The 22,847-nt window shown below is 71.1% G+C and overlaps 1 protein-coding gene and 1 long non-coding RNA gene across 4 annotated transcripts in view; one reads left to right on the top strand and one right to left on the bottom strand.

The window, feature by feature from the left end:
• Positions 1–22,847, top strand: part of DNAH2 (dynein axonemal heavy chain 2) — a 136,138-nt gene that overhangs the window by 103,760 nt on the left and 9,531 nt on the right. For 2 of the 3 annotated variants that reach the window (XM_050933445.1, XM_050933446.1), the window contains exons 62-78: positions 635–751; positions 879–1,020; positions 2,596–2,765; positions 4,678–4,794; positions 4,875–5,039; positions 8,583–8,708; positions 8,903–9,051; positions 10,612–10,678; positions 10,910–11,060; positions 11,817–11,965; positions 12,079–12,212; positions 12,827–12,971; positions 13,190–13,389; positions 19,519–19,645; positions 20,735–20,921; positions 21,312–21,460; positions 21,976–22,159. In XM_050933445.1, coding sequence (XP_050789402.1) covers positions 635–751; positions 879–1,020; positions 2,596–2,765; positions 4,678–4,794; positions 4,875–5,039; positions 8,583–8,708; positions 8,903–9,051; positions 10,612–10,678; positions 10,910–11,060; positions 11,817–11,965; positions 12,079–12,212; positions 12,827–12,971; positions 13,190–13,389; positions 19,519–19,645; positions 20,735–20,921; positions 21,312–21,460; positions 21,976–22,159 — 2,479 coding nt within the window. Of the gene's footprint in view, positions 1–634; positions 752–878; positions 1,021–2,595; positions 2,766–4,677; positions 4,795–4,874; positions 5,040–8,582; positions 8,709–8,902; positions 9,052–10,611; positions 10,679–10,909; positions 11,061–11,816; positions 11,966–12,078; positions 12,213–12,826; positions 12,972–13,189; positions 13,390–19,518; positions 19,646–20,734; positions 20,922–21,311; positions 21,461–21,975; positions 22,160–22,847 lie in introns of those variants that run through there. The other variant, XM_050933447.1, reaches the window with a different exon arrangement.
• On the bottom strand, positions 9,077–9,858 carry LOC127039660 (uncharacterized). The gene is made up of 3 exons (XR_007771275.1): positions 9,750–9,858; positions 9,630–9,689; positions 9,077–9,325 (listed from the first exon to the last, which is right to left on the bottom strand). It is a non-coding gene; the product is annotated as an uncharacterized LOC127039660 (long non-coding RNA).

Below are 22,847 nucleotides of genomic sequence, written 5' to 3'. Positions count from 1 at the left end.
CTGAGGGGCGTGGAGGGCCCAGATCCGGGTTTGGGCTGCTGGGCGTGCGGGTCCCGGATCCGGGCACGGGCTGCCGGGTGCAGGGGTCCCGGCTCCGCTGTGGGCTGAGGGGCACGGGGGTCCCGGATCCGGGCGCGGGCTGAGGGGCGTGGAGGGCCCAGATCCGGGTTTGGGCTGCTGGGCGTGCGGGTCCCGGATCCGGGCACGGGCTGCCGGGTGCAGGGGTCCCGGCTCCGCTGTGGGCTGAGGGGCACGGGGGTCCCGGATCCGGGCGCGGGATGCCAGGCGCGGGGGTCCCGACTCCGCCGCAGGCTGAGGGGCGCAGGGGTCCCGGATGCGGGTGTGGGCTGCCGGGCACGGAGGTCCCGGATCTGGGCGCGGGCTGAGGGGCGCGGTGGTCCCGGATCCGGGCGTGGGCTGCCAGGTGTGGGGATCCCGGCTCTGCCGCGGGCTGAGGGGTGCGGGGGTCCCAAATCTGGGCGTGGGCTGAGGGGCGCGGGGGTCCCAGATGCGGGCGCAGGCTGAGGGGCGCGGGGGTCCCATATCTGGGCGCGGGCTGAGGGGCGCGGGGGTCCCAGATGCGGGTGCGGGCTCCGCCGCGGGCTGACGGGGGCCCCTGCCTGGCTCTCCCCAGACGGTGGGCGCTAACAGCGAGAAGATCGCTGCGGAGGAGATCAAGTGCAAGACGCTGGCTGACAACGCCCAGAAGGACCTGGAGGAGGCGCTGCCCGCGCTGGAGGAGGCCGTGAAGGTAACGGGCAAAGGGGCTGGCACCTGGCTGCTCCGGCTCTGGGGTCCGTCCTGTGGGTGGTGCCTCAGAGCCCCTGGCAGGGGGCCTCCCCCTCGGGCGCCTCCCCGACCAGCCTCGTCCCCCCCAGGCCCTGGAGTCGCTCAACAAGAAGGACATGACGGAGATCAAGTCGTACGGGCGCCCGCCCACGCTGGTGGAGACGGTGATGCAGGCCGTCATGATCCTGCGCGGCAACGAGCCCACCTGGGCCGAGGCCAAGAGGCAGCTGGGTGAGGAGTGGGGAGGGGCTGGGGCAGATGGGGGATTGATGGGTGCTTGGGCTAAGGGGGAGGAGCCTGGGGTTGGGGGAGAACTAAGGGGTGGAGCCTAAATCAAGAGGGCAGTGGGTGGGGCGCAGGAGGGGGCGCAGGGGGAGCTGGGGGCCAAGTGCTGGGCTGGGGGCAGCGGGTGAGGTGGGCAGCGTGTGGGGCGCAGGGGGAGCTGAGGGCCAGGCGCCGGGCTGGGGGCAGTGGGTGACGTGGGCAGCATGTGGGGCGCAGGGGGACCCGGGGGCCAGGCACTGGGCTGGGGGCAGCGTGTGGGGCGCAGGGGGAGCCGGGGGCCAGGCGCCGGGCCGGGGGCAGCGGGTGAGGTGAGCAGCGTGTGGGCGCAGGGGGACCGGGGGCCAGGCGCCGGGCTGGGGGCAGCGGGTGAGGTGGGCAGCGTGTGGGGCGCAGGGGGAGCTGAGGGCCAGGCGCTGGGCTGGGGGCAGCGGGTGAGGTGGGCAGCGTGTGGGGCGCAGGGGGAGCTGAGGGCCAGGCGCTGGGCTGGGGGCAGCGGGTGAGGTGGGCAGCGTGTGGGGTGCAGGGGGAGCTGAGGGCCAGGCGCTGGGCTGGGGGCAGCGGGTGAGGTGGGCACCGTGTGGGGCGCAGGGGGAGCCAGGGGCCAGGCGCCGGGCCGGGGTCAGCGGGTGAGGTGGGCAGCGTGTGGGGTGCAGGGGGACCTGGGGGCCAGGCGCTGGTCTGGGGGCAGTGTGTGGGGCGCAGGGGGACCCGGGGGCCAGGCGCCGGGCTGGCAGCAGCGGGTGGGGCGCAGGGGGACCCGGGGGCCAGGCGCCGGGCTGGGGGCAGTGTGTGGGGCGCAGGGGGAGCCGGGGGCCAGGCGCCGGGCCGGGGGCAGCGGGTGAGGGGGGCAGCGTGTGGGGCGCAGGGGGGGCCAGGCGCCGGGGCGGGGGCAGCGGGTGAGGGGGGCGCCGTGTGGGGCGCAGGGGGAGCTGAGGGCCAGGCACTGGGCTGGGGACAGTGGGTGAGGTGGGCAGTGTGTGGGCGCAGGGGGACCCGGGGGCCAGGCGCCAGGCTGGGGGCAGCGTGTGGGCGCAGGGGGACCGGGGGGCCAGGCGCCGGGCTGGGGGCAGCGGGTGAGGTGGGCAACGTGTGGGGCGCAGGGGGACCCGGGGGCCAGGCGCCAGGCTGGGGGCAGCGTGTGGGCGCAGGGGGACCCGGGGGCCAGGCGCCGGGCTGGGGGCAGCGGGTGAGGTGGGCAGCGTGTGGGGCGCAGGGGGGGCCAGGCGCCGGGCCGGGGGCAGCGGGTGAGGTGGGCAGCGTGTGGGGCGCAGGGGGGGCCAGGCGCCAGGCTGGGGGCAGCGTGTGGGCGCAGGGGGACCCGGGGGCCAGGCGCCGGGCCGGGGTCAGCGGGTGAGGTGGGCGCCGTGGGCACCCTGCCCTGCCGCTCCGTGGGCAATGGGATCCCAGCGGCGGCCCGGAGGCGAGGCAGGGCCCTGCCGGGGCCCCAGAGGGGCTGCCCCTCGTGGGTCAGCGCCAGGCAGGCCGTGCCCAGCCTGTGCCAGCCCCCTCGGTGCCCCCCAGGCGAGGCCACGTTCATCAAGCAGCTGATCAACTTCGACAAGGACAACATCTCGGACAAGGTGCTGAAGAAGATCAGCGGGTTCTGCTCCCAGCCCGACTTCCAGCCCGACATCATCGGGCGCGTCTCGCTCGCCGCCAAGTCCCTCTGCATGTGGGTGCGCGCCATGGAGGTGAGGGGCGCCGCGGGACGGGGCAGGGCCACGGGGAGGGGAGGGGCAGGGCCACGGGGAGGGGAGGGGAGGGGCGGGGCCACGGGCACGGGGAGGGGAGGGGCAGGGCCACGGGCACGGGGCGGGGAGGGGCGGGGCCACGGGGAGGGGAGGGGTAGGGCCACGGGTACGGGGAGGGGAGGGGAGGGGCAGGGCCACGGCCACGGGCAGGGGGAGGGGAGGGGCAAGGCCACGGCCATGGGCAGGGGAGGGGAAGGGAGGCGAGGGGAGGGGCAGGGCCACGGCCACGGGGAGGGGGAGGGGAGGGGCAGAGCCACGGGCTGGGGGAGGGATTTGGGAAGGGGAGGGGCCAGGCACCAGCCATGGGCAGGGGGAGGGATTTGGGAAGGGGCGGGGCCAACCACAGGCAGGAGGAGGGATTTGGGAAGGGGCGGGGCCAGCCATGGACAGGGGGAGGGATTTGGGAAGGGGCGGGGCCAACCACAGGCAGGGGGAGGGATTTGGGAAGGGGCGGGGCCAGCCATGGGCAGGGGGGGAGCTGGGGAGGTGGCAGGAGGGGAGTGCCAGGCTAGGGGCAGGTGGTGCCAGGCTGGGGGCAGGCAGTGCCGGGCTGGGGACAAAGGGGTTGGCAGGACGAGGGGTGTGAGTGAAAACTGTGAAGACAAGAAGGAGAAAGAGAAACAAATGTCAGGTTCTCTCCCCGGCTCTGCGAGGGGAATGGGGGCTGGTGGGTCAGAGCAGGGGGGCTGGGAGCCAGGACTCCTGGGTTCTCTCCCTGGCTCTGGGAGGGCAGTGGGGGCTGGTGGTTAGAGTGGGGGGTGGGGGGCAGGACTCCAGGGTTCTCTCCCTGGCTCTGGGAGGGCAGTGGGGGCTGGTGGTTAGAGCGGGGGGTGCGGGGGGCAGGACTCCTGGGTTCTCTCCCCGGCTCTGGGAGAGCTATGGGGGCTGGTGGTTAGAGTGGGGGGTGGGGGGCAGGACTCCGGGGTTCTCTCCCTGGCTCTGGGAGGGGAGTGGGGACTGGTGGGTTAGAGAGTGGGGGGGGCGGGGGGCAGGACTCCGGGGTTCTCTCTGGTGGTTAGAGTGGGGGGGCGGGGGGCAGGACTCCGGGGTTCTCTCTGGTGGTTAGAGTGGGGGGCGGGGGGCAGGACTCCGGGGTTCTCTCTGGTGGTTAGAGTGGGGGGTGGGGGACAGGACTCCGGGGTTCTCTCCCTGGCTCTGGGAGAGCAATGGGGGCTGGTGGTTAGAGTGGGGGGTGGGGGGCAGGACTCCGGGGTTCTCTCCCTGGCTCTGGGAGGGCAGTGGGGGCTGGTGGTTAGAGCGGGGGGTGCGGGGGGCAGGACTCCGGGGTTCTCTCCCTGGCTCTGGGAGAGCAATGGGGGCTGGTGGTTAGAGTGGGGGGTGGGGGGCAGGACTCCGGGGTTCTCTCCCTGGCTCTGGGAGAGCAATGGGGGCTGGTGGTTAGAGTGGGAGGTGGGGGGCAGGACTCCGGGGTTCTCTCCCTGGCTCTGGGAGAGCAATGGGGGCTGGTGGTTAGAGTGGGGAGTGGGGGGCAGGACTCCGGGGTTCTCTCCCTGGCTCTGGGAGAGCAATGGGGGCTGGTGGTTAGAGTGGGAGGTGGGGGGCAGGACTCCGGGGTTCTCTCCCTGGCTCTGGGAGAGCAATGGGGGCTGGTGGTTAGAGTGGGAGGTGGGGGGCAGGACTCCGGGGTTCTCTCCCTGGCTCTGGGAGAGCAATGGGGGCTGGTGGTTAGAGTGGGGGGTGGGGGGCAGGACTCCGGGGTTCTCTCCCCGGCTCTGGGAGGGCAATGGGGGCTGGTGGTTAGAGTGGGGGGTGGGGGGCAGGACTCCGGGGTTCTCTCTCCCAGGCCAGCGGCAGTGCTGTGCGGGGGGCTCACCGTTTGCTCCCCCCCCAGATGTACGGCCGGATTTACCGGGTGGTGGAGCCCAAGCGTGCCCGCATGAATGCCGCCATGGCCCAGCTGGCCGAGAAGCAGGCGTCCCAGGCCGAGGCGCAGGAGAAGCTGCGGGAGGTCAGTGTGCCGGCCGGCGGGGAGGGGGGCGATGCCGGGCTGGGCGCAGCGCGGGGGGGCTCACGGCTCTGCCCCCCCAGGTGGCGGAGAAGCTGGAGCGGCTGAAGCAGGAGTACGAGGAGAAGCTGGCGCAGAAGGAGGATCTGCGCCAGCGCTCCGAGGAGATGGAGATCAAGCTGGACCGCGCCGACAAGCTGGTCTCGGGGCTGGCCGGGGAGAAGGCACGCTGGGAGGAGACGCTGCAGGTGGGTGAGCCCTGGGGGCAGCGATGCCATAGCCTGGTGGGGGGGCAGGGATCCCAGCGGGGGGAGGAGGATCTGGGGGGCAGGGACTCAGGGACAATGATGCCATAGCCAGGCAGGGGGGCAGGGATCCCAGCGGGGGGAGGAGGATCTGGGGGGCAGGGGCTCGGGGACAGCGATGCCATAGCCAGGCTGGGGGGCAGGGATCCCAGCGGGGGGAGGAGGATCTGGGGGGCAGGGACTCAGGGACAATGATGCCATAGCCAGGCAGGGGGGCAGGGATCCCAGCGGGGGGAGGAGGATCTGGGGGGCAGGGGCTCGGGGACAGCGATGCCATAGCCAGGCGGGGGGGCAGGGATCCCAGCGGGGGGAGGAGGATCTGGGGGCAGGGACTCAGGGACAGCGATGCCATAGCCAGGTGGGAGGGCAGGGATCCCAGCGGGGGGAGGAGGATCTGGGGGCAGGGACTCGGGGACAGCGATGCCATAGCCAGGCCGGGGGGGGCAGGGATCCCAGCCGTGGGGAGGATCTGGGGGCAGGGACTCAGGGACAGCGATGCCATAGCCAGGCCGGGAGGGGACAGGGATCCCAGCCGTGGGGAGGATCTGGGGGGCAGGGACTCAGGGACAGCGATGCCATAGCCAGGCCGGGGGGGGACAGGGATCCCAGCGGGGTGGTGGAGGATCTGGGGGCAGGGACTCAGGGACAATGATGCCATAGCCAGGCTGGGTGGGGGGACAGGGATCCTAGCCGTTGGGAGGATCTGGGGGGCAGGGACTCAGGGACAGCGATGCCATAGCCAGGCGGGGGGGCAGGGATCCCAGCCGTGGGGAGGATCTGGGGGGCAGGGACTCAGGGACAGTGATGCCATAGCCAGGCCGGGGGGGACAGGGGTCCCAGCCGTGGGGAGGATCTGGAGGTAGGGTATCAAGCAGGGAGTAGCCAGCCCAGGGGGAAGGGATCCCAGTGGGTGGGAGCTGGGAAGTGGGGATCCTAGTGAGGGGGGAGCTGCAGGGATCGCAGCCGGAGGGGGAGGGAGGCAGGGATCCCAGAGGGCAGTGGGGGTGGGGATCCCAGCCGAGGCGGGAGTGGGGCCGGGGGGGGCGGGGGGGGCAGGATCCCAGGGGGGCAGTGGGGGCAGGAGTGGGGCCAGGGATCCCATGGGGACAGTGGAGCAGGATCCCAGGGGGGCAGTGGGGGCAGGAGCAGGGCCAGGGATCCAAGGGGGGCAGTGGGGGCAGGAGGGGGGCCAGGGATCCCAGTGGGGCAGGATCTCAGGGGGGCAGTGCGGCGGGATCCCAGAGGGGCACTGGGGCGGGATCCCAGGGGGGCAGTGGGGGCAGGAGCGGGGGCAGGGATCCTAGGGGGGCAGTGGGGCAGGATCCCAGAGGGGCAGTGGGGCGGGATCCCGGGGGTGCAGTGGGGCGGGATCCCAGAGGGGCAGTGGGGTGGAATCCCAGGGGGGCAGTGGGGGCAGGAGCGGGGCCAGGGATCCCAGAGGGGCAGTGGGGCGGGATCCCAGAGGGGCAGTGGGGGCAGGAGCGGGGCCAGGGATCCCAGGGGGCAGTGGGGCAGGATCCCAGGGGGGCAGTGGGGCGGGATCCCAGGGGGGCAGTGGGGGCAGGAGCGGGGGCAGGAGCGGGGCCAGGGATCCCAGGGGGGCAGTGGGGCGGGATCCCAGAGGGGCAGTGGGGTGGGATCCCGGGGGGGGCAGTGGGGGCAGGAGCAGGGCCAGGGATCCCAGGGGGGCAGTGGGGCGGGATCCCAGGGGGGCAGTGGGGGCAAGAGCGGGAGCAGGAGCGGGGCCAGGGATCCCAGAGGGGCAATGAGGCGAGATCCCGGGGGGGCAGTGGGGCGGGATCCAGAGGGACAGTGGGGTGGGATCCCAGAGGGGCAGTGGGGCGGGATCCCGGGGGGGCACTGGGGCGGGATCCCAGGGGGGCAGTGGGGTAGGATCCCAGGGGGGCAGTGGGGCGGGATCCAGAGGGGCAGTGGGGCGAGATCCCGGGGGGGCAGTGGGGCGGGATCCCAGGGGGCAGTGGGGCAGGATCCAGGGGGCAGTGGGGCGGGATCCCAGAGGGGCAGTGGGGCGGGATCCCGGGGGGGCAGTGGGGCAGGATCCAGAGGGGCAGTGGGGCGGGATCCCGGGGGGGCAGTGGGGGCAGGAGCGGGGCCAGGGATCCCGGGGGGGCAGTGAGGCGGGATCCCAGAGGGGCAGTGGCACAGGATCCCAGGGGGGCAGTGGGGCAGGATCCCAGAGGGGCAGTGGGGTAGGATCCCAGAGGGGCAGTGGGGCGGGATCCCGGGGGGGCAGTGGGACGGGATCCCAGAGGGGCAGTGGGGCAGGATCCCAGGGGGGCAGTGGGGCGGGATCCAGGGGGCAGCGGGGCGGGATCCAGGGGGCAGTGGGGCGGGATCCCGGGGGGCAGTGGGGTGGGATCCAGGGCGCAGTGGGGCGGGATCCCAGGGCGCAGTGGGGCGGGATCCAGGGGGCAGTGGGGCGGGATCCCAGAGCGGCAGTGGGACGGGATCCAGGGGGGCAGTGGGGCGGGATCCCAGAGTGGCAGTGGGGCGGGATCCCGGGGGCAGTGGGGCGGGATCCAGGGGGGCAGTGGGGCGGGATCCCAGCGCGGCAGTGGGACAGGATCCCAGAGCGGCAGTGGGGCGGGATCCAGAGCGGCAGTGGGGCGGGATCCCAGGGCGCAGTGGGGCGGGATCCAGAGGGCAGTGGGGCGGGATCCAGGGGCAGTGGGGCGGGATCCAGGGGGCAGTGGGGCGGGATCCCGGGAGGGCAGTGGGGCGGGATCCCAGAGCGGCAGTGGGGCGGGATCCCAGGGGGCAGTGGGGCGGGATCCAGGGGGCAGTGGGGCGGGATCCCAGGGCGCAGTGGGGCGGGATCCAGAGGGCAGTGGGGCGGGATCCAGGGGGCAGTGGGGTGGGATCCAGAGCGGCAGTGGGGCGGGATCCAGAGCGGCAGTGGGGCGGGATCCCAGGGCGCAGTGGGGCGGGATCCAGAAGGCAGTGGGGCGGGATCCCGGGGGGGCAGTGGGGCGGGATCCCAGAGCGGCACTGGGGCGGGATCCAGGGGGCAGCGGGGCGGGATCCAGGGGCAGCGGGGCGGGATCCCAGGGGGCAGTGGGGCGGGATCCAGGGGGCACTGGGGCGGGATCCAGGGGGCAGCGGGGCGGGATCCAGAGCGGCAGTGGGGCGGGATCCCAGGGGGCAGTGGGGCGGGATCCAGGGGGCAGTGGGGCGGGATCCCAGGGCGCAGTGGGGCGGGATCCCAGGGGGCAGTGGGGCGGGATCCAGGGGGCACTGGGGCGGGATCCAGGGGGCAGCGGGGCGGGATCCAGGGGGCAGTGGGGCGGGATCCCAGAGCGGCACTGGGGCGGGATCCAGGGGGCAGTGGGGCGGGATCCCAGGGCGCAGTGGGGCGGGATCCCAGAGCGGCACTGGGGCGGGATCCAGGGGGCAGTGGGGCGGGATCCAGGGGGCAGCGGGGCGGGATCCGGCGCCTCGGGGCTCTCAGCCGGGCTGTCTCCGCAGGGGCTGGAGGAGGACCTGGGCTCCGTGGTGGGCGACTGCCTGCTGGCCGCCGCCTTCCTGTCCTACCTGGGGCCCTTCCTGTCCGGCTACCGCGACGAGATCGTCTCCAGCATCTGGATGAAGCAGGTACCTGGCACCCGCGGGCGCTCGGAGCCCCACCCGGGGGCCGCCCCTCCGGCCCCACACGCCCCCGAGGCGCCAGGGGGCAGGCGGGGTCGCTGGCTTCCCACTGGGCTCCGGGCGCTTACCCCTGAGAGCCCAGCGCCATGGGGCAGCCGGGGGGCGGGCAGCCCCGGTGACCCTGTGCTCTGTGCCCACAGATCCGGGAGCTGCAGGTGCCCTGCTCGCCCCGGTTCACCTTCGACAGCTTCCTCTGCAACCCCACCATCGTACGCACCTGGAACCTGCAGGGGCTGCCCTCCGACGCCTTCTCCACCGAAAACGGGCTCATCGTCACCCGCGGCAACCGGTGCGGGGCCCACCCAGTCCTGACGTGCGCCCACCTCTGGGGCGGGGCGGCCGGTTACCCAGGGACCCCTCGCCTGGCGCTGAGATGCAGCCACCTCTGGGGCGGGGCGGCCGGTGACACAGGGACCCCTCGCCTGGCGCTGAGATGCAGCCACCTCTGGGGCGGGGCGGCTGGTTACCCAGGGACCCCTCGCCCGGTGCTGAGATGCAGCCACCTCTGGGGTGGGGCGGCTGGTTACCCAGGGACCCCTCGCCTGGCGCTGAGATGCAGCCACCTCTGGGGCGGGGCGGCCGGTTACCCAGGGACCCCTCGCCCAGCGCTGAGATGCACCCACCTCTGGGGCGGGGCGGCTGGTTACCCAGGGACCCCTCACCCGGTTGTGCGATGCCCCCGCCTCTGGGGCGGGGTGGCTGGTTACCCAGGGACCCCTCGCCAGGCGCTGAGATGCAGCCACCTCTGGGGCGGGGTGCCCTGTTACCCAGGGACCCCTCGCCCGGTGCTGAGATGCAGCCACCTCTGGGGCGGGGCGGGGCGTCTGGTTACCCAGGGACCCCTGCCTGGTGCTGAGATGCAGCCACCTCTGGGGCGGGGTGGCTGGTTACCCAGGGACCCCTCGCCAGGCGCTGAGATGCAGCCACCTCTGGGGTGGGGCGGCTGGTTACCCAGGGATCTCTCACCTGGCGCTGAGATGCAGCCACCTCTGGGGTGGGGCGGCTGGTTACCCAGGGACCCCTCGCCTGGCGCTGAGATGCGCCCACCTCTGGGGCGGGGTGCCCTGTTACCCAGGGACCCCTCCCCCGGCGCTGAGATGCACCCACTTCTGGGGCGGGGCGGCTGGTTACCCAGGGACCCCTCGCCCGGCGCTGAGATGTGCCCACCTCTGGGGCAGGAGGCCGGTTACCGAGGGACCCCTCGCCCGGCGCTGAGATGTGCCCACCTCTGGGGCAGGAGGCCGGTTCCCCAGGGACCCCTCGCCCGGCGCTGAGATGCGGCCACCTCTGGGGCGGGAGGCCGGTTCCCCAGGGACCCCTCGCCCGGCGCTGAGATGCGGCCACCTCTGGGGCGGGAGGCCGGTTCCCCAGGGACCCCTCGCCCGGCGCTGAGATGCGGCCACCTCTGGGGCGGGAGGCCGGTTCCCCAGGGACCCCTCGCCCGGCGCTGAGATGTGCCCACCTCTGGGGCGGGTGGCCAGTTACCCAGGGACCCCTCGCCCGGCGCTGAGATGTGCCCACCTCTGGGGCGGGTGGCCAGTTACCCAGGGACCCCTCGCCCGGCGCTGAGATGTGCCCACCTCTGGGGCGGGTGGCCAGTTACCCAGGGACCCCTCCCTCAGTTCTGTGATGCCCCCACCTCTGGGGCGGGGCGGCTGGTTACCCAGGGATCCCTCCCCTGGTTCTGCGATGTGCCCACCTCTGGGGCGGGAGGCCGGTTACCCAGGGACCCCTGGCCCTGGGTGGGGCATGGCAGCCGTTTCCCAGCTGCGCTGGGGGGCAGAGGGGCAGGTGAGGCTGGGACGGGGGGCAGACGAGCCCCATTGATCTGCCCCACCCCCGTTGCCAGGTGGCCGCTGATGATCGACCCGCAGTGCCAGGCCTCCAAGTGGATCAAGAACATGGAAGCGGCCAAGGTGAGCAGCAGGGGGCGGGCGCTGGAGTCCCCTCCCCCTGGGGGCGGAGCTGACAGGAGCCACGCCCCCTACTAGGCCCCACCCCATCACAGCTGGTGCCCTGCCATGTGCCCTCTGCACTCTCCTCCCGGCTCCTGTCCACCCCGTGCCCCCGGGGGCTGGCAGCTGCGGGGGGGCAGAGGGTCCGGGGGGGGGGCTGCCTGCTCACCCCAGTGCCGTCGCCCCCCGCAGGGCCTGAAGATCATTGACCTGCAGATGGGCGACTACCTGCGGGTGCTGGAGCGCGCCGTGCAGTTCGGCTCGCCCGTGCTGCTGCAGAACGTGCAGGAGGAGCTGGACCCCTCGCTCGCCCCCATCCTCAACAAGTCCGTCACCAGAGTGGGTGAGGCCGGGCGCCGGGGCCTTCGCTGGGGTTGGGGGGCGGGGGGCTGGAGCCGGGACTCCTGGGTTCTCTCCCCACCTCTGGGAGGGGAGTGGGGACTGGTGGGTCAGAGCACGGGGGCCTGGGAGCCAGGACTCCTGGGTTCTCTCCCGGCTCTGGGAAGGGAGTAGGGGCTGGTGGTTAGAGCTGGGGGGGCGGGGGCTGGGAGCCAGGACTCCTGGGTTCTCTCCCTGGCTCTGGAAGGGGAGTGGGGGCTGGTGGTTAGAGCAGGAGGGGCTGGGAGCCAGGACTCCTGGGTTCTCTCCCCGGCGCTGGGAGGGGAGTGGGGGCTGGGAGCCAGGACTCCTAGGTTCTCTCCCAGCTCTGGGAGGGGAGTGGGGGCTGGTGGTTAGAGCAGGGGGGCTGGGAGCCAGGACTCCTGGGTTCTCTCCCCAGCTCTGGGAGGGGAGTGGGGGTTGGTGGTTAGAGCAGGGGGGCTGGTAGCCAGGACTCCTGGGTTCTCTCCCTGGCTCTGGGAGGGGAGTGGGGGCTGGTGGTTAGAGCAGGGGGGCTGGGAGCCAGGACTCCTGGGTTCTCTCCCTGGCTCTGGGAGGGGAGTGGGGGCTGGTGGTTAGAGCAGGGGGGCTGGGAGCCAGGACTCCTGGGTTCTCTCCTGGCTCTGGGAGGGGTGTGGGGGTGGCCCGGGGCCCCTGCTCACATCCCCAGGCAGGGCCCGGCTGCATTCGGGGGACCCTGACTGCCCCGTGTCCGTGCCAGGCGGGCGCCTGCTGCTGCGGCTGGCGGACAAGGAGGTGGAGTACAGCCCCGACTTCCGCTTCTACCTCACCACCAAGCTGTCGAACCCCCACTACACCCCGGAGACCTCCTCCCAGACCACCATCGTCAACTTCGCCGTCAAGGAGCAGGTGGGGCGGGGCTGGGGCCTGGAGATGGGGGGCTCGTGAGGGCTGGCTTGCTCCGGGGGGGACGCCCAGCCTGCAGCAGCCCGGCCAGGCCCTGACGCCCCTCCCCTTGGCAGGGCTTGGAGGCCCAGCTGCTGGGCATCGTGGTGCGGAAGGAGCGGCCCGAGCTGGAGGAGCAGAAGGACTCGCTCGTGCTCAACATCGCGGCCGGCAAGAGCAAGCTGAAGGAGCTGGAGGACGAGATTCTGAGGTGGGGCTGGGGCGGAGCAGCCGGTTATCCAGGGACCCCTCGCCCAGCGCTGAGATGCAGCCACCTCTGGGGTGGGGCTGCTGGTTACCCAGGTACCCCTCGCCCAGCGCTGAGATGCAGCCACCTCTGGGGTGGGCCGTGTGGTTACACAGGGACCCCTCGCCCGGCGCTGAGATGCACCCACCTCTCGGGTGGGGCGGCCGGTTACCCAGGGACCCCTCGCCCAGCGCTGAGATGCAGCCACCTCTAGGGTGGGGCGGGTGGTTACACAGGGACCCCTCGCCCGGCGCTGAGATGCGGCCACCTCTGGGGTGGGGCGGGTGGTTACACAGGGACCTCTCGCCCGGCGCTGAGATGCAGCCATCTCTGGGGTGGGGCGGGTGGTTACACAGGGACCCCTCGCCTGGCGCTGAAATGCAGCCACCTCTGGGGTGGGGCGGGTGGTTACACAGGGACCCCTCGCCAGGCGCTGAGATGCAGCCCCATGTCCCGTTCCCCGGTGAACAGAGAGGGGGTGTATCTTAGGGGGGCACAGGGCAGGATTGGGGACCTGGCTGCACCGGCAGGGGGACGGTGGGCGCCTGCTGACCCTTGCCCGCCGCCCGTCCCCGCAGGCTGCTGAACGAAGCCACCGGCTCGCTGCTGGACGACGTGCAGCTGGTGAACACCCTGCAGACCTCCAAGGTGACGGCCAGCGAGGTGACGGAGCAGCTGGAGACCAGCGAGACCACGGAGATCAAGATCGACACCGCCCGCGAGGTGAGGGGGGCCGGGGCTGCCTGGGGGGGTCTGCCCCACGGGCTTCAGCCTGGCTCCCTGGCAACGCCAGCCGTGCCCAGAGGGTCCTGCGGTTAGACGCCCGCCGCTGGCCCGTGCCGGTGGAGACGTGCCGAGCCCCAGGAGGGCGTGTGGGTGCGGGGTGAACGCCCTCTGGGGTTCCTGCCCGGGGCTGACGGGCGCCGTGCTCCGCCCACTAGGCCTACAGGCCCTGCGCCCAGAGAGCCTCCATCCTTTTCTTCGTGCTCAACGACATGGGCCGCATCGACCCCATGTACCAGTTCTCCCTGGACGCCTACATCGACCTCTTCAACGTGAGCATCCAGAAGAGCCACCGCAGTGCCAGGCTGGAGGAGCGGATCCGCTACCTGAACGAGTACCACACCTACGCCGTGTACAGGTAGGGGGTCGGGGAGCTCCCGCGCCGAGTACGGGGACCTCCCACGCAGGGTACGGGGCCGCCCCCTACGCCAGGTACAGGTACGGGGTCGGGGAGCTCCCGCGCCGGGTACGGGGAACTCCCACGCAGGGTACGGGGCCGCCCCCTACGCCGGGTACAGGTACGGGGTCAGGGAGCTCCCGCACCGGGTACGGGGCCGCCCCCTACGCCGTGTACAGGTACGGGGTCGGGGAGCTCCCGCGCCGAGTACGGGGACCTCCCACGCAGGGTACGGGGCCGCCCCCTACGCCGGGTACAGGTACGGGGTCGGGGAGCTCCCACGCCGAGTACGGGGACCTCCCACGCTGGGTACGGGGCCGCCCCCTACGCTGGGTACAGGTACGGGGTCGGTGAGCTCCCACGCCGGGTACGGGGACCTCCCATGCTGGGTACTGGGCCGCCCCCTACGCTGTGTACAGGTACGGGGTCGGGGAGCTCCCGCGCCGGGTACGGGGACCTCCCCCGCTGGGTACGGGGCCGCCCCCTACGCTGGGTGCAGGTACGGGGTCGGGGAGCTCCCGCGCCGGGTACGGGCACCTCCCACTCTGAGTATGGGGCTGCCCCCTACACTGGGTACAGGTATGGGGTTGGGGAGCTCCCACACCGGGTACGGGGACCTCCCACGCTGGGTACGGGGCCGCCCCCTACGCTGGGTACAGGTACGAGGTCGGGGAGCTCCCACGCCGGGTACAGGGACCTCCCACACTGGGTACGGGGCCGCCCCCTACGCTGGGTACAGGTACGGGGTCGGGGACCTCCCACGCTGGGTACGGGGCCGCCCCCTACGCTGGGTACAGGTACGGGGTCGGGGAGCTCCCGCGCCGGGTACGGGGACCTCCCACCCTGGGTACGGGGCCGCCCCCTACGCTGGGTACAGGTACGGGGTCGGGGAGCTCCCGCGCCGGGTACAGGGCCACCCCCTACGCCTGTACAGGTATGGGGTTGGGGAGCTCCCACACTGGGTACGGGGCCGCCCCCTACACTGGGTACAGGAACGGGGTCGGGGAGCTCCCACACCGGGTATGGGGACCTCCCGCGCCGGGTACAGGGCCACCCCCTATGCCTCTACAGGTATGGGGTTGGGGAGCTCCCACACTGGGTACGGGGACCTCCCACACCGGGTACAGGGCCGCCCCCTACGCCATGTACAGGTACCGGGCTTGGGGAACTCCCACGCTGGGCACGGGGACCTCCCACGCCGGGTATGGGGCCTGCCCCCTACGCTAGGTACAGGTACGGGGCCCACGCCGGGGTCGGGGACCGCCCACGCTGGGTACAGGTACAGGGCCCGCCCCCTACGCTAGGTACAGGTACGGGGTCGAGGACCTCCCACGCCGGGTACGGGGCCGCCTCCTACACCAGGTACGGGGTCGGGGAGCTCCCACGCCGGGTACGGGGCCTGCCCCCTACGCTAGGTACAGGTACAGGGTCGGTGACCTCCCACGCTGGGTACGGGGCCTGCCCCCTACGCTAGGTACAGGTACGGGACCCCACGCCGGGGTCGGGGACCGCCCACGCTGGGTACAGGTACAGGGCCCGCCCCCTACTCTAGGTACAGGTACGGGGTCGAGAACCTCCCACACTGGGTATGGGGCCTGCCCCCTACGCTGTCTACAGGTACGGGGCCCTGTGCCGGGGTCAGGGACCTCCCATGCTGGGTACAGGTACAGGGCCCGCCCCCTACACCGGGTACAGGTACGGGCCCCGCCCCCTACACCAGGTACAGGTACGGGGCCCCATGCTGGGTACAGGTACGGGCCCCGCCCCCTTTGGCGTGTGCAGGTACGGGGACTGCCCCCTACGCCGTGTACAGGTTTGGGGCTCCGCGCTGGGATTGGGGATCTCCCACGCCAGGTACGGGGACCCTGGGCTGTGTACAAGTATGGGAACCCCTTGTGCTGTGTATGGGGACCCCCCCTGCACTGGGTACAGGGACCCCCAACGCCAGGTGCGGGGATCTCCTCCAATGCCAGGTACAGGTACAGGACCCCCATGCTGGGTCCGGGAACCCTGCACCATGTGCAGGTACAGGACCCCTCCGCCAGGGACGGGGACTCCCCATGCCAGGTATGGGGACCCCCCTGCACTGGGTACAGGGGTCCCCCCCACCCCAGGTACAGGTACGGGAACCCCCACGCCAGTGTGGGGATCTCCTCTGATGCCAGGTACAGGTACGGGACCTCCAAGCTGGATAGAGGGACGCCCCCCGCTGGGTACAGAGATCTGCTCTTACGCCGGGTACAGGGAACCCCCTGTGACGGGTTCGCTCGCAGAGACCCCCTTGGGTCTGTCACCCGACGTGCTGAAATTACCCCTTAGCCCGGTTTCCCTGCCAGCCTGGGTCTCCAGCACCCTGCCCTGCTGAGCCAGACACGCCAGCCTGCTGCAGCGCGCCCCCAAAGCTGCAGCTTCAACCCAAAACTGCTCAGCACCCAGACCCCCAGCTCCCGACGGGGTACAGCCCCCAAAGAAATCCGCTTCCCTCTGGGTAAAGCTTGTGCAGGGGAAACTCAGAAACTGTCCGCCCCCCCTAACGCTGGGAGCGAGAGGTTCACGGCTGTTTGCTCCCCCAGCAATGAGTCACTTACTCGGCTTTAGTAATAAACAAAAGTGATTTTATTACGGATAAAAAGGAGGATTTAAGAGGTTCCAAGTAGTAACAGCCGGAACAAAGCAAGTTACCAAGCATAGTAACACAAAACACGCACGTCTGAGGCTAATCCAGGTCGGGACCCCTCAGGGGGTCACGAGGTTATTACATGGGGGGGTCGCAAGCTGTCACCCTCCTCCTCAAACCCGGCTTGCCTCCAGCTTTTATGATGGTGTTAAATATATCAACACGTGTGTTTAATGTATTGCGGGGGGGTCACACTCAGAGGCTCGAGACCCACTGGCCTAAAACGTGACGAAACTCAATCTCACGCTCAGATGGTCCCACAAGCGTCTGTCCCAGACTAGGCTCCACAGCCCTGTCCCCTGGCACAGCCCTGGTCAGCTCCAGCGGGCATCTCGGGTGGTAGCCGGGCCCTTCTTCTCCGCTCCACCCCCTTGTACATCCTTTGTCTCCCTGGGTCCTCCCCCCCCAATGGAAAAGCACCGGGTTAAAGATGGAGGCCACTGTCAGGTGATGTGGTCGGACCCCCTCGTCCCCATCCCCCACGGGCTGCCCCCCTCGTCCCTATCCCCCACGGGCTGCCCCCCTCGTCCCTATCCCCCACGGGCTGCCCCACGCACACACAGGAAGACCTTTGAGAACCAGTTGTTTCTGGAGCACCCTTGATGGCCCCCGCTTGATAGGTTTACACCAGCGATGCAGGTTTCTGTCCTGTTCGCTTACCTCCAGATCTAGCAAGAATCCCCGCAAACAGCGGCTGAACACGCGTGGTACACGCCAAGCCGTCCCCGGGGTGCTTAGCGGGACGCATGTTCCCGTTAGGTCATAGTCATGAGTGGATTTCCATAAAACACATGGAGTGCAACGTCACGCCCCCTACGCCGGGTACGGGTACGGGGACCTCCAATGCTAGGTATGGGGAGCCCCCTTACACCAGGTACGGGTACAGGGACCCCCCAACGCTGGGTACGGGGAGCCCCCTACTATGGGTACGGGGACCCCCCAATGCTGGGTATGGGGAGCCCCCTACACCGGGTACGGGTACAGGGACCCCCCAACGCTGGGTATGGGGAGCCCCCTACTATGGGTACGGGGACCCCCCAACGCTGGGTATGAGGAGCCCCCTACTACGGGTATGGGGACCCCCCAATGCTGGGTATGGGGAGCCCCCTTACACCAGGTATGGGTACGGGGACCCCCCAACTCTGGGTATGGGGAGCCCCCTACTATGGGTACGGGGACCCCCCAACGCTGGGTATGGGGAGCCCCCTACACCGGGTACGGGTACAGGGACCCCCCAACGCTGGGTATGGGGAGCCCCCTTACACCAGGTATGGGTACGGGGACCCCCCAACTCTGGGTATGGGGAGCCCCCTACTACGGGTACAGGGACACCCCAACGCTGGGTATGGGGAGCCCCCTTACACCAGGTACACGGGGACCACCCTACGCTGGGTACGGGGAGCCCCCTACACCGAGTATGGGTATGGGGACCCCCCAGTGCTGGGTATGGGGAGCCCCCTACACCGGGTATGGGTACGGGGACCCCCCAGTGCTGGGTATGGGGAGCCCCCTACACCGAGTATGGGTATGGGGACCCCCCAGTGCTGGGTATGGGGAGCCCCCTACACCGAGTATGGGTACGGGGAACCCCCAATGCTGGGTATGGGGAGCCCCCTACACCGGGTATGGGTACGGGGACTCCCCACGCCGGGTACAGATACCCTATGCTAGTTATGGGGAACCCCCTACACTGGGTACAGGTACAGGAACCCCCCCACACCAGGTACGGGGACTCCCCACGCCGGGTACAGATACCCTATGCTGGGTATGGGGAGCCCCCTACACCAGATACAGGTACAGAAACCCCCCCACGCCAGGTATGGGGACTCCCCACGCCGGGTACAGATACCCTATGCTGGGTATGGGGAGCCTCCTACACCGGATACAGGTACGGGAACTCCCCCACGCTGGGTATGGGTACCCTACGCTGGGTACAAGTATGGGGACCCCCGCACGCCGGGTATGGGTACCCTACGCTGGGTACAGGTATGAGGACCCCCCCATGCCAGGTACAGATACCCTATGCTGGGTACGGGGACACCCCCACACCGGGTACAGGTATGGGGACTCCCCACACCGGGTACAGGTACGGGAACTCCCCAACGCTGGGTATGGGTACCCTACGCTGGGTACAGGTACAGGTATGGGGACCCCCCCACGCCGAGTATGGGTACCCTACGCTGGGTACAGGTATGAGGACCCCCCCATGCCAGGTACAGATACCCTATGCTGGGTACGGGGACACCCCCACACCGGGTACAGGTACGGGGACCCTCCCACGCCGGGTACAGGTACGGGAACTCCCCCACGCTGGGTATGGGTACCCTACGCTAGGTACAGGTATGGGGACCCCCCCACGCCGAGTATGGGTACCCTATGCTGGGTACAGGTATGAGGACCCCCCCATGCCAGGTACAGATACCCTATGCTGGGTATGGGGACACGCCCACACCGGGTACAGGTACGGGGACCCCCCCACGCCGGGTACAGGGACTCCCCACACCAGGTACGGGTACAGGAACTCCCCACACCGGGTACAGGTACGGGGACCCTCCCACGCTGGGTACGGGTATGGGGACCCTCCCACACTGGGTACGGGGACTCCCCACACCGGGTACGGGGACTCCCCACTACGGGTACGGGTACGGGGACCCTCCCACGCTGGGTACGGGGACTCCTCACGCCGGGTACAGGTACGGGGACCGTCCCACACCAGGTACGGGGACCCTCCCACACCGGGTACGGGGACGGGGACCCTCCCACACCGGGTACAGGTACGGGGACCCTCCCACGCTGGGTACGGGGACCCTCCCACGCCAGGTACGGGTATGGGGACCCTCCCACACCGGGTACGGGGACTCCCCACGCCGGGTACGGGGACTCCCCACACCGGGTACGGGTACGGGGACCGTCCCACGCCGGGTACGGGGACTCCCCACACCGGGTACGGGTACGGAGACCCTCCCACGCCGGGTACGGGGACTCCCCACACCGGGTACAGGTACGGGGACCCTCCCACGCCGGGTACGGGGACTCCCCACACCGGGTACAGGTATGGGGACCCTCCCACGCTGGGTACGGGGACTCCCCACACTGGGTACGGGGACTCCCCACACCGGGTATGGGTATGGGGACACTCCCACACCAGGTACGGGGACTCCCCACACCGGGTACGGGTACGGGGACCCTCCCACGCCGGGTACGGGGACTCCCCACACCGGGTACAGGTACGGGGACCCTCCCACGCCGGGTACGGGTATGGGGATTTCTCTTCCTACATTGTGTGCAGCTCCCAGGGCACAGGGAGCTGCATCCAGAGGTGTGGGGGAGGGGAGAACGGCCCCCAGCTGGCCCGCCCCATGGCTAGCACCCCCTGCTCTCCCCGTGGCTAGCGCCCCCTGCTGTCCCCGCAGGTTCACCTGCCGCGGCCTCTTTGAGCGCCACAAGCTGCTCTTCAGCTTCCAGATGTGCGCCAAGATCCTGGAGACCTCGGGCAACCTCAAGATGGACGAGTACAACTTCTTCCTGCGGGGGGGCGTGGTGAGTGCGGGCAGCGAGCTGCTCCCCACCAGGGGGCGCCCTCCTCTCCTCGCGCCCCACGGATCCTCCCTGCAATGCAGCTGTTAGAGCGCCCCCCACCCGTGCAGCTGCCACCGTGCCCCAGGGCGGCGCTAGGGGGCGCTGTGGGGCGGGGAGCGGGGCGGGGCTCAGCAGGGGGCGCTCTCCCCTGGCAGGGGCAGGCTGCAGGGCAGCACTAGGGAGCACTGTGGGGCAAGGAGCAGGATGGGGGGCTCAGTGGGGGCACTCTCCCCTGGCAGGGGGCTGGCCCCAGGGCAGCGCTAGGGGACGCTGTGCTGCAGGGAGCGGGGTGGGACTCAGCAGGGGGCGCTCTCCCCTGGCAGGCAGGGCTGGCCCCAGGGCAGCGCTAGGGGGCGCTGTGGGGCAGGGAACGGGGCGGGGGCAGCAGGGGGCGCTCTCCTGTGGCAGGCAGGGCTGGCCACAGGGTGGCACTAGGAGGCGCTATGGGGCAGGGAGCGGGCGGGGGCAGCAGAGGGCGCTCTCCCATGGCAGGGGGCTGGCCCCAGGGCGGCGCTAGGGGGCGCTGTGGGGCACGGAGCAGCAGGGAGTGCTCTCCCCTGGCAGGGGGCTGGCCCCAGGGCAGTGCTAAGGGACGCTGTGGCGCAGGGAGCTGGCGGGAGCAGCAGGGGGCGCTCTCCCCTGGAAGGGGGCTGGCCCCAGGGTGGCACTAGGGGGCGCTGTGGGGCAGGGAGCAGGGTGGGGACTCAGCAGGGGGCGCTCTCCCCTGGCAGGCAGGGCTGGCCCCAGAGCACTAGGGGGCGCTGTGGGGCAGGGAGAGGGGCGGGGCAGCAGGGGGCGCTCTCCCCTGGCAGGGGGCTGGCCCCAGGGCGGCACTAGGGGGCGCTGTGCTGCTGGAGGTGAGACCAGCCCAGCGGTGCTGCCCCCCGGGGGTCAGTGCCTTCGCCAGGTGGGGCGGGAACCCGGCCTCCTGGCCGTCTTTGCCCCCTGGGGGGTGTTGCCTGGCCACTGTCGCTCTGCTGGGGCCCCCGGCGGGCGCGGGGGGGTCTGGTTCCGCGCGGTGCCCGGCTCAGCTGCCCCCCCCCCCGGCAGGTGCTGGACCGGGAGGGGCAGATGGACAACCCCTGCAGCGGCTGGCTGGCCGACACCTACTGGGACAACGTCACCGAGCTGGACAAGCTCACCAACTTCCACGGCATCATGAACTCCTTCGAGCAGTACCCGCGGGACTGGCACCTCTGGTACACCAGCGCCAAGCCCGAGAAGGCCCCGCTGCCAGGTCAGAGCGGCACGGGAGCCCGGACGCCTGGGTTCTCTCCCTGGGGCTGGGGGCTGGGGGGTTAGAGCAGGCGGGGCTGGGAGCCAGGACTCCTGGGTTCTCTCCCCGGCTCTGGCCAGCTATGCCCAGGCCAGCGACAGGGAAACCAGGTGGTCTCCTCTCCCGGTGCTGCTGGCGCTCTGCATGGTGCCTATGCCCAGCAATGATGCCAGGTGGCAGTGTGTGGGGGGAGGGTAGGGGGGCGCCACAGCTCTCTCCCCACTGCCTCCTGGCCCTTTCGACTCCTCGGGGCCCCCCCAGCAGCCTGCTGCCCTGGGCAGACCCTTGAGCACGGGGCTGCCCCGCCAGCGACCCACCGTCGGCCTCCCGTCGCCGTGCCGCCCCCTGCAGGCGAGTGGGAGAACTCCTGCAACCAGATGCAGCGGATGCTGGTGGTGCGGTCGCTGCGGCCGGACCGCGTCGCCTTCTGCGTCACGTTCTTCATCGTCTCCAACCTGGGCTCCCAGTTCATCGAGCCGCCCGTGCTCAACATGAAGTCGGTGAGTGGGTGGGGGAGCCTGCGGAACTCCCCGCCACTGGATGCCTTTCCCTGGGTGCTGGGGTCGGGGCAGTGAACCCCCCGGCTCCCCGAGGGGCCCCCTGACCCACCCGCACCATGGCACAACGGGCCCCGGCAGTTCCTCAGAGAGGCAACAGCTGGAGGCAGGATCCCAGGCTGCATGGACCCAAGGGGCTGATCCAGGGGGCAGGGAGGACACGGGACGCTGGGGTAGATGGGCCTGTGGGGCTGGTCCCGGGGAGCAGGGAGGAGGTGGGACATGGGCAGACAGGCCCGTGGGGCAGATCGAGGGGGCAGGGAGGCGGGACGCCAGGGTAGATGGGCCCATGGGGCTGATCCAAGGAGGTGGGATACTGAGGTAGATGGGCCTCTGTACCCCCCCAAACCGGCCTCCTGCCCTGCCACCCTCCCCCCCCACAACCTCCCCAGCACACGGGGCAGCCAGGATCCCTGCCCCCCGCCCCCGAGCATACAGCTTCCCTCCCCCCGCGGCAGGTGGTGGAGGACTCCACGCCCCGGACCCCCCTGATCTTCGTGCTGTCCCCCGGCGTGGACCCCACCTCCTCGCTGCTGCAGCTGGCCGAGCAGTCGGGCATGGCCCAGCGCTTCCACGCCCTGTCGCTGGGCCAGGGCCAGGCCCCCATCGCCACCCGTATGATCCAGGAGGGGGTCCGGGACGGTGAGTGTGCCATTGCCCCTCTACTGCCAGCAGCGCCCGGGGATCCTCGCCTCACCCTGGCATTACGGGCGGGCAGCGCCCCTCTGGGTGAATGGGGTGCCAGGCCCCAGGAGCCTCTGCTGCCACAAATCCCCCGTCGCCCACACTCACTACCCCCGCCTCCCACGGCAGGGCTGGCGCTGGGGGCCCGGCCCAATGCCAGGGGTCACTGCTGAAGGTGACGAACTGGGGGACCCCCTGCCCGAGGCTCTGTCAGGCCCTGATGGTCTGTGTCATTCGCTGGCCCCTAATGCCACGCGGCTCCATGCTCCCGGGGCTGGGGCCGAGGGGCAGCAGGCACGGGTGGGGGCCAGCGAGTGCATCCAAGCTAGAGCCCAGAGAAAGATCAACCCGCCAGGGTCTGTTCCTGACCCAGGAGGACCCTGCCCCACGGGAGGCCATATCTCCAGTACAGCTGGGGGTGCGATCCGGGGAGGGGCTGGGCCTGGCTGGTCGGGGGACCCAGGGGTGGGTTCAAGGGAGGCTCTGGGCCTGGCCGGCCAGAGATCACTGGGGTGGGATCTGGGAAGGCTCTGGGCCCAGCCAGCTGGCGGGGGGATCCGAGAAGGGGCTGGGCCCAGCCAGCTGGCGGGGGGATCCGAGGAGGGGCTGGGCCCAGCCAGCCAGGGATCCGGGGGTGGGATCTGGG

This window comes from Gopherus flavomarginatus, chromosome 23 (genome assembly GCF_025201925.1).
Source record: "Gopherus flavomarginatus isolate rGopFla2 chromosome 23, rGopFla2.mat.asm, whole genome shotgun sequence".
NCBI lineage: Eukaryota > Metazoa > Chordata > Testudines > Testudinidae > Gopherus > Gopherus flavomarginatus.
This window is presented reverse-complemented; position numbering and strand designations above follow the sequence as displayed.